At 43.0% G+C, this 13,720-nt stretch overlaps 1 protein-coding gene across 1 annotated transcript in view; it reads left to right on the forward strand.

Annotated features, from left to right (window-relative positions):
* Positions 1-13,720, forward strand: part of LRRIQ3 (leucine rich repeats and IQ motif containing 3) — a 418,548-nt gene that overhangs the window by 329,729 nt on the left and 75,099 nt on the right. The window contains 1 exon segment of the mRNA XM_078673417.1: positions 8,633-8,790. Coding sequence (XP_078529543.1) covers positions 8,633-8,790 — 158 coding nt within the window.

Genomic DNA, 13,720 nt, shown 5'->3' on the forward strand with positions numbered 1-13,720 from the left:
GGTCGGTAACGGCCGATTTCGCCCGTTACCGACCGGTATTTGGGTTTTATAATGTAGGGGGCCTTTGAGTTACAGAATCTGTAAATTTACCGATTCGGTAAATTTACAGAATCGGTAAAATACCGAATCAATATGTAGGTGGCAGTGTAATCAGTGCCACAGGCCATTACCGATTCGTTATTTACCATGTAATACTATTATGGTAAATAACGAATTCCAGTGTACATGCACATCTGTGCATGTACACCTGTGCCATGTGGCACACACACATGCCCTAAGGGCATGTATGTGTGTCACATGGCACACAAGCCAGAAACAGGGGTGCAACAGGGTGTCAAAGTGACACCCTGTCCCCCTTGTAAAATCGGTAATTTTACCGATTCGGTAATTACCGAATCGGTATTTGCTATTGAACCCTATGGACTTCAAGGCCCATAGGAATCAACGGCAAATACCGATTTGGTAATTACCGAATCGGTAATTACCGAATCCTACCGATTCGGTATTTTTACCGAATTTTTTACCTACATAGCAATTACCGATTTGTAAATACCGAATCGGTAAAATTCGGATTTACCATTCGGTAATTTGCTATTACCTACATCTGGGCCTATAACAGCAACAGAGCACGGAAGCAACACACAACTTAGCCCAACAAGATTTCACATTTTTGCTTTTGTGTTGGATTTCTGTGTTTTATTGGTGTGCAGTTGCGTTACTGAGATGTAATCTTGTTATCTCATTGTGTTGAAAAATGTACAGGTTCCATTCATTTTTGTGTGTATGTGATAGTTATATAGGACAAACCTAGTTGATAGGTAGGGGAGCACTGTACAAGGTTCAAGGCAAAGAAACATAATGCGTAATTGGAAGAGCAGCTGATGTCTAAGAACGAAAGTGGATTGTTACTGCATCATGATATACTACTTATCTTCAGCTGTTTGTAGCAGGATTGGGGCAGTCTTGATGGATATATTGATGTTGTTCCAGATTCTGGATGCATAGATGGAGAAAGGGCTGTTGCCTTGTTGCCCAATTTATTCATTTTAGCCCTTCTTGGTCTCCAGTCTGACGGTGTCCTGACTGCTAATGTGCCTGTTGCCACCGAAGATGGTGGCCTCTCAGCCAGTTAGATAGTGGTGCAGGTCACTATAGATGATGTAGGTGGTTTTGAAGATGTAAACAAATAACTTCAGGCAATTGATAATGCTTACAGCTGCTTGCTTAAGGGGGCCAGTGTGGAGTTAGGGAGGTCAAGGAGCACTGCATAGCCACCATCTAGATGGAAGAATAGAATACAAGAGCTTGAACATCAGTTCTGATATTTCTTTCTAGGAGGAATGATTTCATGTTCTTCAGCAAACAGAGCTGGTAATAGGCCATCTGTTTTTACTTGCTGATATGTTAGTTGAGGGTGAGGTAGTGTTCAGGATGAATCGGAGAGATGTGGCATTAGTGAAAGTTGACTTTCAAACACATTCACTTTCATGTTGTTGAACCAGGTTTGGCCTAGTTGTTGCTTCTTGTTCTTGGCAGACAGCAGAAATTCTGTTGTGGTGTGGTATGCTTCTGATAAGAGCTGCATATCCAGGTCTGGTTGAGGTGCAAGCAGTGTTTGAGGCATTGGATATCTGGAGCAGAGTTGACGTTCGATTATAGCTGGCAGTGTATTGGTGAATTTTGATGTTATCTGTGAGTACAGCACCAATGGTCTCCCTGAAAATGACATTGGACCGAATGGAACATTAGGGAATTCCACAGCTAATTAGCATCATCTGCAACCTTCTGGCGCCAATCTGAACAAATTGGTGTTGGTTGGATAGGTAGGAAGAGAACCAGTGAATTCCAGTTGAACCAGTTGAAGAAAGTTGGGAGGTCCAGCAATATCAGGAGGCAGGGCCCATTGGCATGTTTGTCCACAAGGGCTTATTTGTAAGGTAGTTGTCTTCTTGCTACAGTGTGATCTGAAACTGTATTCATAGTAGTGCAGGAGAATGTTGTTATTGATATTATCTTGAAATTGTGCATTTGCAGCTTTTTAAATGATCTTGCCAATAAAAAGTAAATGAGTGATGGCTTGGGAGGTGGTGCCATAGTGGTCATGGTCCAGTGTGGGTTTCTTCAGGAGTGGAAAGATCTGGCCTGTTCTAAGAGCTTCAAGAAAAAAGGCCTTGAGTAAGGGAGGCATTGATGATAGTAAGTAGTGGAAATAGAGCCTCTCTAGAGACAACTTAGATGAAAGGTGACAGTAATACATCATCTTCATAGGTGGTGGCTTTACGGGAGTTGAGGATGTTAGTGAGGAATTTGTGAGACTGGAATTAGAACAATGACCATTGTGGACTGTGCCATGCATCACAGAGGAGTGAGTGTCATTGGTTTGTTGTTATCAATATACGGTTGGCTCTTCTATATTTTTTTCATTGAAGAAGGGGTTGATGACATTGCCCTTGACCATTGAGTGTGAGATAGGAGTTTCAGTCATAGGCTATTACGTTGTGCGGAGGGGGTTAATGAAGTGCTTTATTGTTTTCAAAGCGTTTTGCTCCTGTTTCCAACTTCATTGATGGTTTTGGTATATAACGTGACTTTGGTTGATGAGTTGTCTGCATGTTACGTGAAGTAACTTCAGTAGTATGCGTCTATCAGGGCCTGTGTATTTCTTCCACTTTTTTACCTCTCTGAGGTTTATTGTTGTCAAGGGCTGTACCATGGTACAGGATGTTTTGGCATTCAGAATGGTATTTTAGTTAGTGCCTAGGTATTCACATGGGTTTGTAGAAATGTATTGAAGTTGCTTTGAAGGGAGTGGGCGTCGCATGTCAAAGTGTGAGAGATGAATTTGAGCTGTAGATTGTCTGTGGAGCAATCATTGAAGAATCTGAGGGTTTTTAGTTCTTTTTTGGACAGATCTTAACTGTTTTCTTTGGATGCTAAGAAGGGTTGATGTCGAGAGATTGCGGTCCGGGATATGGACTTCAAGTGGGCTTACTGGTGAACATGTCATAGCACGTTCAAAATGTTAGTGAAGTTGAGTAGGGCGTCTCTTGTTTTTTTCATGCTTTAGTTGTCTGATAGGTTGAAGTCACTGTGAATAGTGGTCTTGGCATATTATAATGAGGTGGTGAGGAGGTCTGAAAATTCATCCCTTTTTACCTAAGAGGCTAGCAGATTAGGTGGATTGTTTTGCAGAGAGTGGACAGTGTCATGTGAGGAACTCAATGAAGTTGAGTGTTGCTTGCTTAAATGTGGTGTAGGACCAGGAGGACTTCTAGATGACAGTGAGGCCTCCTCCCTTCTTATGGACACTTTCTGCATGCTGGATTGTGTAGTACATGGCAAGAGGAGCCTCTAGGATGTGTGAAGATATGAGGCTGATTCACGAGCCTCAGATTTGTGATTGGAAATAACGGCTGGAGCATAGAGTACTGCAGAGTGTACTTTGATGAGCATGAGCTGGGGTGCGTGCTTGGTAGTTTGTGAGTATGTTTGGTAGTTTTAGGATGTGTTTGGCAATTTGAGCGGGTGTGGTGGAAAGTGGGGTGTGTAGGCCATTGGATCTATATGTTGTTTGAATATTGTGTGAGTAACTATGTGGTCTAGGTCTGCGATTGTTGAGAGTGGCAGTGATGTGTGCTGAATGAGTTCCACATTCAGCTCTTATCTATTGAAATGCAGTGAGCGGGGGTTCTAGTCCGAGGAGGCCCAAAGAGAAGATGTATTTGTCAGTGTCTGTCCTTTTCTGGCGATGCCTAGGGAGTAGAGCACCCCCAGGACCTACTAGTGGATTGAGGTAGGCAGATGGCAGGAGGTCATGCCACTTCCTCTATAAATGGATGCTGTGACTTGCAGTAATGCCATTTCCTGTAGAGATGGATACTGAAGAATAACGTTCCCTTTTCTTTGAAGGCTAGTTTTGGAGGTAATTCTGTGATGTCACTTCCTGTAGACATGGACGCTGGGGAATCGTGTTCATTATTGGTGGATTGTATTGTGTAGTTGTCTTACATATTTGTTGCAGTGTCATAACTTGTGGTCTGGATGTAAATCACATGTAGTCTGTTGGGTTAAATATGCTCATGCATTCTTGTTACATGTAGTCTGTTGGGTTAAATATGCTCATGCATTCTCGTTACATATTGTCACCTCTAGATATCTACCATCATAATATTGAGTTAAAGATATTTCACCAAGCACTGCCTGATATCAAATGACATGCAATAGCCCCTAACAAAATGCTTTATGAATTAACCTTTTCTTTGCAGGTCTCGTAAATTACAAATACAATCTGTTTGAATGAAGTTCAGCATTTGAGATTAAAATACAATATTTAGGGTTATATTGGATCCAAGTTTCATACTTCAATCCTTGTTGTAAACTATTCCTTGTGTCTTTTTGGACATGTCCTTTATTGTAGCCTATACACATATATACGTAGTAATTCATCTGTAAATGTTTCCTTAGCAATCAGGTTCATGTGCCTTTCTTTGGGGACAGAAGACAGGCTGAGTTATAAGTGTACTCCGCTAAGAATTCAATGTTTTAACATTGAATATTTGTTTTTCCTTAGGCGTCATCAGGTTAGTTTTTGAGAGCCTGTTATTTCAAATAGTCGATATGTTTGCCTTTTGAAGATTACTCCTACTGGCAGCAGAGTTCATGCATGCTTAAAACTACAAAGGGATATCTGTAATGTATGTGTCAAGGAGCTTCCTTAAAACTTCCACAAAAAAATGTTAGTGTCTTTTCGCCAGAGATGACAATTAAATGCTCGTTTGCTGATTCGATTACAGATATGCACTCTCTTGGGGAGGAGGAGTGGTTGTTCCACTTGTAAGTGTACATGTCAGTCAGTCAGTCAGTAGGAGATTCTTTATTTGGCTAATAAAAGCCATAAAAGCAGAAACATAAAATAAAATAAATGTACCAACAACAGTTATTTAAACAAGACATAAAAAGGACAATAAAATACATAACAAATACAATTTGGCCATATAAGTTTTCCTAAAACCATATTTACAAAAATAGTAAAATATTATCAAAAATACATACCTTGACAGTTCAGCTTGTAACAACTTATTGGATAAACTAAAGTTCATCAGATAAAGTGCAAATTCAGCTAGACAGAAAGCATCTTTCACCTGGTTCTTGTGGCAGCTGAAAAGAAAGTAGCAACCCCAAAGAAAACCGTGGGTGAGGAAAGCATCTGTAGCTATAATAAAGATGGCCTTGCTTGAAAAAAATGACATAAGCTTAAAAGCAGAATAATGTATTTTTTACGAAGAGTGACATAAAATTGACAAAAAAGAGTAAAGTGCAAACTGTCCTGATTGGAAATGTTTTCACATGGACATGGCTTTAAATGCCCATGCTTCGCAAAGCCTTTTGGAACAGCTAGTAACCAGTGAATAAGATTCAGTCTGAATCTGGTTAGCAAAAAGCAGTCAGTGATAAATGGTATTAACAAGAGACAGGTAGGGGTGCGCCAGTGGGCTTTGGCTAAGTGTGATGTCAATTCTCACCATGGGCATAGCAATATCTGTACCCTCCCTGTCGTCTTGCTGCCTGGCCAGAAACTGGTTCTTAATGTTCCTGATGTCAGTTGGTTGTAAAGATTTGGGCTTAATGTACAAATCGAAGCAGCCTAGCCATCTCACCTGCTTCGATATGTACCTTAGCTATGAGATACACAAGGCCCCCTCGAGAGCCATACAGTCCACTATAACAAGTTGACTGAAGGTGGGGACTGGGGAAGACCAAATTCTCAACCAGTGTACTAAAGGCGCAACTGTAGTGTAATCAGAAATGAATCCCATACCAAGCTCCTCATGCTGCGTAAAGGCGGGGGTGCAGCAGGGGACAGCTAGGAGCCTACGAAAAAATGTGTTTTCCACCACCTGCAAGTCTTTCACATCCTTATACCCACACACATCGCAACCATAGGTGGCTATAGGAATACATTTTTCTCTGTTCACAGTGCAGGAGAGGGCTTTGCCCCCAGTCTTTTAGCAAAGTCCATAATAGCCCCCACTGCCCTTGTCTGGACATTCTTTTTGTGTGCTCTCTGCGCAACCCTTGACCTATTTTCGACAAACAACATACCTAGATAAGGAAAGGTTGGGACTTTAGTTAATTCTACCCCCTACAAAAAAACTTACACCTAACAGCCTTCTTAGTGCCAATTGTCATAGTATGTAATTTAGAAAAATTGGTTGCTCGATCAAGCGAAGTCATAAAATCTATAAAAAGCATCAAGGAGTTTTTTGAGACCTACACCTGTCCTGGGAAACAACACTGCGTCATCTGGATACAGAAGTGTGGGTATAAGTTTAGTGCCAGCTGTCGTGGTGTCTTTACTAGTTGCCGAGAGAATAACCCCCAGCTTGGTAATCTACTGCATGAACAACAGAGGAGCCAGAATATACCCTTCACTGAACCCTCTCTTGACCTCCCAGGAAACTGACACACAACCGTCCTTGTTATTTCTCACCACAGCCTTTGTATTATTATGGGCAAAATATAAAAAAGCCATAAGGTCTACCTCTACACCCAGCCCCAGGAGAACCAACCATAGCTTGGATCTATTGACTTGGTCGGATGCCAGTGTCAGATCCATAAATGCTGTATGCAGGGATCCCTTCTTAGCTATTGTGTACTTCCCCACCAATAGATGTAGGTTAATGTACTTATCTAGCATTCCCTTTACCTTGTCTAAAGCAGTAGTGGAGGTCTGAGATAAACTCATACTTATCTAACCAGGAGGATAGCCAGTCCAGGACTACTTCCCATGTTTTTTACAGCTGGGTCTAAGACATTGGTCAGTAACACGCTGGGTCATCCTTCGAGCCCTTTTTAAAAATAGGTATTATAATGGCCATCGACCAAGAAGAGGGAAAGTCACAAGAACAGGCCTCATTAAATACTCGTGCCAGTATCCTGGCCCAGGTCAGAGGGTCTGCTCTATGCAAATCTGCCAGAACCCCATCAGGCCGGCTCTTTCCTCCGTCGGTGGCCAGGATAGCTTTATGTACCTCTTCAATATTAAAATGCAATGGGACACAAGCTGTACCAGTTTCCCACTGTGAGTCAAACCCTCTTACATCATCGTCACCATACATCCCTTCGAAGTGGAGATTCTATCTTTCGGCGGCTATAGTACAATCTGTTCTGGCATTTGCTATGTGTTAAAAAAAGGGGGCTATTCACCATCTCCCAAAACTTTCTGCTGTCTGTCGACACAAATGCCTGATCAAGGTCCTCCCATGCCTGGGCCCTAATAGTCTTCTTCCTCTGTTGGATTATGAGTTTATATGCCCTCCTAGAAGACCTAACCGCTGTCTCATCCCTCTGGAATTGCGTAAGGGAATAGATTAAATTCCTATGGGTCCTAGAGCATATACCATCAAACCACCTTATCTCTTTCGTGCCCTTGGGCCTGCTATTAATAGTTATGCTTTTAAGTATATGCTTTGTTAGCTCATCAAAGGCATCTAAAACCGCTTTATCCTGTGATTCCATATTCAAACAGAGCAGGGTGTCATCTGCACACTCTGCATACTGGCTATCTAATAAAGTCTCTGGTATCACCTTTGACCATTTTCGCCTGCGTGCTTGATCTTTTAAACTAATGACAGAATTTGAGATACTCCTCCCCTCCCCTCCATGTACTTCAGTGCAGAGGGCCAATTCAAGCGTTAAAGGATTATGATCCCTATGGCTGGACCAAGAAACAGTCAACTTATAAACTGCAGGGGCTAAGGGTGGCCATACTGACACGAGCACTTAGGTTTCTCTACCCCAGCTGTATTGCACTGCCAGGTTGGAAAAACAGCACCTTGTGTGTGAGCAAGTGTTAAACCAGCCCGCTCTAGCCAATCCCCTCGCTGCTCTCATGCTTGAGAGCAGAACAGGTATTGTAAAGGGGGTCCGTGATGCTGTCCCAGGGTCAGCTGGGACCAGGAACAAGATGCAGAGGTGCTTGAGGTGCCCGGCAGCACCAGGTAAGTCTTTTTAAACATTATTGTTATTATTAAATACCCCCGCCGCGTGCTCCATCACGTGGCCCCATCTGCACCCCTCCACCCGCCCTACCTCTCTTTATCTTTGTCAACCGCCTCTGCATGGAAGACCCGATTATGTGGCAAGATTGACTAAGTTATGCGAAAAGGAAAAGGAAATTAGCGAGCATAATGCAACACCTAATTATTGCCAGTTTAGCAAGTGAATACATCATCCAGCATTTTAAAGATGATCAATTAATATTTGCAAAGGGTCGACCAGAGCGTGGCACCAAGTGTTCTTCTTTATTTTAGTAACTTGCTTGAGCTTCAATTGCTTTTTGTAGAAATCAGGAAACTAATGCAGCAGATGGTGGATTATGTAGAATACATGACATAATTCTAGTGACTCTGTTTATAGTTTGGTATTCTAGTGTATTTCATAAAGTAATGTAGAGTGGCAATAGGAAACATGTAACCCTCTTCTTTAAGACTGCATATGAATTTATTTCTCCCATTTCACGCCAAGTTGCTGCCAGCTCCTGTTAGTTATTAGAGTCGGAACTATCATCAAAGGAACAGGAAGGGGTGTTGGTGATTCTGTGATTTTTAACGATGTGTAAAGTGACGGCAAGTTGTATTTTTTAGCAGGTTGAGCAAAGTGATAAAGCTGTGACTGACATCCCTAACACCATCTTTCGAGATCAGCAGCAACCTGTGTGCTCGCTTCTGTCAAAGCCTCTAAGAGAAGAAAAAAAACAGTCAATGAGATTAAGTACATCTTGGCAAAAAGGTTTGTATTGTTCTAGACAAAGCCTTCCTTTTTCACAACTGTTGTAGCTGAGATCAAACCATTCACCTGCTGCAAGGATTCACTCGCATATTCAGATTTTACATCAATGTAATTTGTTATATCAATGTAATTTGTTTTTAAAAACTTAATTTTATGGCAAGACAGGAGGCTTCTATTATGCTTTGCAATCTTACTTGAATCCAGTAACAGTAGTCAAGATAAAACCCAGAAAACTACAAATTCCGTGAGGCTATGCAGAAAGTAGCCAATTCAGAGAAAAAACATAGCTTAATTACTGACCAACAATATAGAAGAGCCATGTATAATACCAAAGTTGACTGCGAACAGTTCTCTTTTCTTGCTGCTCGCAGTCAAGATAAGTATTATACTTTGTATTTTCTTTTCTAAATGCTGTTTTCAAATAATAATTACTTGTTGGACTTGGCCCTTTTTGCAGGGTCATCCCTGAACTTTTTGCCTTCCTCCTGTATTTTGTCTGACCTGTTTTTGTTGGTTTTATGACTCAGGGCACTTTACCACTGCTGATCAGTGCTAAAGTGCATATGCTCTGCCTATTATAAATTGATGTATTAATTGGTGATTCCATAATTGACTGATTTGGTTTACTTGTCCGACCCTAGTACAGTGCACTGAGTTTTGCCAGGGCATGTCAATCCAAATGCTGCTAGTGGGCTTACAGCACTGGATGTGCCACTCCCAGAAGCAGCCTTGTAAAATGTGTCTAAGGTCTGCCATTGCAGAGCCTATGTGCAGTCTGGTACTGTCATGCTGACTGGGCAAGTGCACCCACTTGCCAGTCTCTAAACCTTCCCTTTTCTTCATATCATACACCCTTATGGTAGGCCCAAGGGCAGGGTGCATTGTAAGTATAAGGTAGGACAAGCCCTGATGTGTGTGGCATGTTCTAATAGTGAATTACAGCCATTTTCGTTTTTCACTATTGCAAGGCTACCTGTTCTCCATAGGCTAGAATGGGCAGTTAGATTGTTACATTTTATAATCCTAACTGACTCAGGGAACACGGTAGAAATTCGAGTTTAGTATGCCTGAACTCAGAATGATAACATACATCTTTTAGTGAAGTTGGTTTTAACATTCTGTGTTTGAAAATACCACTTTTAGAAAGTAGGTATATTCTTGTCTAACTATCAAAAGCCTGCCTCTGCTAGGTTGTGTATTCCTTGTCTGGAGTTTTGAGTGACAGGACTGGAGAATTACAGGAGACATAATGAGTCAGCCCAGTGGTGAATAGGAGATCTGCATCTAGATGGGTGGGAGGAGTTGCACCTGGGACCTGAATAGGGCTGTGCCTGCCTTCTACAATGCTGGCTCCACCTCCTGTGGTGCGTCTGATGTCTCTGCCCTGCACTGTGAAAGAAGAGAAGGAATCATGTCAACAAAGTGCTCCAAGGCTATGCTTTCCCTCCACAATGCTGGCTCCACCTCCTGTGGGCCATCTGATGTTTCTGCCCTGCACTGTGAAAGGAAAGAAGGAGTCTTGTCAACAAAGTGCCCCAGAACTGGTTTAAATGGGGCAAAGGCCCCTCTGCCCTCAGAGGACAAATGATTTTGGGATCTAAATATTGGGACCCTGATCCCAAGAAATTAGATCACTTTTGGACAAACATGAAGAAACCTTTAACGAGGAGAGGAACCTGAAGAAACTGAGGAGAGACTATCCCTAAGCTGAAGTGCTGCTTGGGGGATTGGCCTGCAGTGGTTGCCTGACTGCCAAAGAGAGGAGAAAGAACTTTGTGTACTTTACTCTCAACTTGTGAAGGATCTCCAAGGACTTGGAACAGAGCTTGCCTCCTTCTGAAGTCTCAGGGACAACAGACTTCAACCCCCAGCTCCTCAGAGTTTCTTGGGAAGTGCCTGCTGCTGTTTTGGGCTTTCTGGGGGTCTGTGTGTCGCAAGGAGCTGGAAGTGCGACTCAAGAGGAAGAAGCGTGTCGCCTTCGCTGCTGCTGCCGTCGTATCGTGGATGTCGCTGCTGTAGCTGTCGTCTTGCACAGCATCGAGAGAAGCTTCTCGCAACGAAAAGGAAGTGTGTCGCCGTCGCTGTTGCTGCCGTCGCATCGTGAATGTCGCAGCTGTACCTGTCGTATAGCACCGCATCGAGAGGACTGTCTCGCAACGAGGAAGATGCGTGTCGCCGTCGTTGCTGCTGCCGTTGCATCGTGGATGTCGCCGCTGTAGCTGTCGTATTGCACAGCATCAAGAAAAGTGCATTGTATCCACAGAGAAGCACGCCGCCGTTGGAGCTGCTGCCGTCGCATCTTGAATGTTGCCGCTGTAGTTGTCGCCTTGTGTGGAAGCCTCTCGCAACGTCAGAGAAGAGTGTCGCAGCAGAAGCTGTTGCCGTCGCATCGCTGGACAAGGGTGTCACCGCTGCAGCTGACGCATCGAACTGAGACTTCTCACATCATCGGAGAAGCGTGCTGCATCTGGAATATCTTCACGTCTTTATTTCTTTGCACTGGAACTTTGCCGCATTTCCATCGCTGCAACATTGCTTGTTGTGGAAGCGTCCCACATCGAAAGGTACATTGACTTAAAGTATCGCATTTTAAGAACTGAACAGAACTAAGCTAAAACTACCATCTTAGGTACAGTTTTGTGGATTTTTGTCATTTATGGTCTTGTGTTAAATCTATATAAAGAATACTTATTTTTAATATACAACCGTGTGGTGTCCATATGTAGTGTTGTCACTGGGTTACTGTATGTGGTCACAAATGCTTTACACACTGCCTCTGAGATAAGCCTGTCTGCTCGTGCCATGCTACCAAGGGGGTGAGCAGGGATTATTTTAGGAGTGTACCCCCTTACCCTGACTAGAGGCAAGGGTCCCTATTTGTTACAAGTACCTACCTGTGCCAACTAGAGACCCCCAAATCTAACATAATATTGCCTTGTTGCAGTTCATGAATACGGTTGTGGTTGCTACAGTTTTGCTTTCAGCTTTTTACCCCCAGTCAGCCCTTTGCCGCGAACGCCGTTCTCCTCGCGCTCTACCCGACTCGGACTGCAATCGCAATTTTGGTGGTGCAGTGGGAGTCGTGTTGATGGTTTTTCCTGTCAGCTTTGAATTCAGTTTGCAGCGCTGCTCTCACCTGCTGCCTTTGCGGTTGTTTGTTACCACTACGGTGAGGTCTGCTGTTCCTTCTCCCGTCTGGCAGCTTTAGAGCCGGTATTTCTCCTCTGCGAGGCAGGGCCTCACTCTGGAGTGGTTCTCCTTCTTAACATGCAACTTTTCCTCACCCAGAAGGGTTTGCCTTTTCTTTTAAACACTCTCATTTTGCCAGCCCATTGCAGAGAACTTGGTTTCTTACTGCATTAACCCCTTTATTGCTAGTTTACTGCTACATTTGATTTGGTCATGGAAATAAATGGATCTCCTTTCTTTCCTCATGATGATGAGGAACGAGCCATTTTTAATGACAATTTGAGTGGATTTATACAGTCTTTTTGGGAACAGGCTGTTGCAGCCTCAATGGATAAAGTGACTAAATGCATTGAGAATGTGGCCTCCCGATCCAAGAGTGCCCGTGGGCCCAGTTAACCTTAAGTCAAAGGAGTTGATCCCTCGACCTTCCCCTGTTGCTGCAGAAAGGAAACAGCTGTGTGATCTCCCTGCTCTCCTGGAACATAGCAGGTCTCGAAAAGAAACTGGCCATCCCAGAATGGAATGAGTTTATCAGCCAGTATGAGATCTGCATGTTTCAGGAGACATGGAGTATGGCACCGCTGTATAATAATAATAATTAATTAATTAAGAATAAGTCTGGGTATTCTACTTTTTTTATCCCGGCAATTAAATCTGGAAAAGGGCGACCATCTGGAGGTTTACACATATGGATCAGAGTGGCACTAAATTGCGACATCTCTAATCATAACTCAGGCTCGAGTGACATAATGCATTTAACTTTAAGAAGCCCTCATAATGATATATCGATGGAACTGATTAATATTTATGCAAGAGGCACTCCGGGGGGACAAAGTTCAGACACTATAGCAGTTCTTGAAACTGCATTAGCTGGTGTCCCACCTTTGGCTAATATCATTGTGGGTGGTGACTTCAATTGTACATACAAGCCGCTGATGGAAGAGGATTCAATGGGGGCGAGTGAGGAAGATGCAAGACTGGGAATCCCAACGCTTAATCTGCCGATAGTGGGGAAATGGTCACCAAGGGTAGTACAAATCAATGCTCTAACTATAGAATATAATCTGCGAGCACTGAATGGTAGAACCACTTCGGATCCAAATGGGTCAATGACTTTTAATAGGCCTAGCAGTCCCTCACGTATTGATTATATTCTCCTTAATAGACGATTTGGGGGGAACTTAATAGACATGGAGGTGTTACCAACACAAGACAGCGATCATAACCCTCTTCGTATGAAAATTAAGGGGGGAAACTTGGGAGAAGTACCTAAAATCCCGCTATTGACAACAAAAGAGGTGGTCCCTACAAACTGTAACCGCAGATTAAAATGGCAGAAGGTGGCTTGTCAGGAAGAAACACTGACTAGCATAAAATAACTAGTATTAGCGATGAGCAGGGATCTGGTAGTACTTAATCTGTCCCAAAATATCCTGCAGGGACCTTGCCTAAGAGATTTATATAGCAATCTTGTAGAGAAGCTAAGTTCCCACTTTTCAACAAAGGTAATTAGAAGTAACAAGAATATTATGACCAAGCGTGGTAATTTGTGGTACACTGCCAGGTGCAGGGAAAAAAGACATTTTATAAATCTTGCACTGCATAGTAAAGACCCTGTGGCTATCAGGAACGCCAGAAAGGAATACAAAAATACGATGTATCTGGCTAAACGGGAGTGGGAGGTGGACCATTGGCAACAGCTTAAAGTAGCTGCCCAGCTTAAAGATTCTACCCTATTCTG

The sequence above is a fragment of the Lissotriton helveticus genome, chromosome 1_2, assembly GCF_964261635.1.
Source record: "Lissotriton helveticus chromosome 1_2, aLisHel1.1, whole genome shotgun sequence".
Taxonomy (NCBI): domain Eukaryota; kingdom Metazoa; phylum Chordata; class Amphibia; order Caudata; family Salamandridae; genus Lissotriton; species Lissotriton helveticus.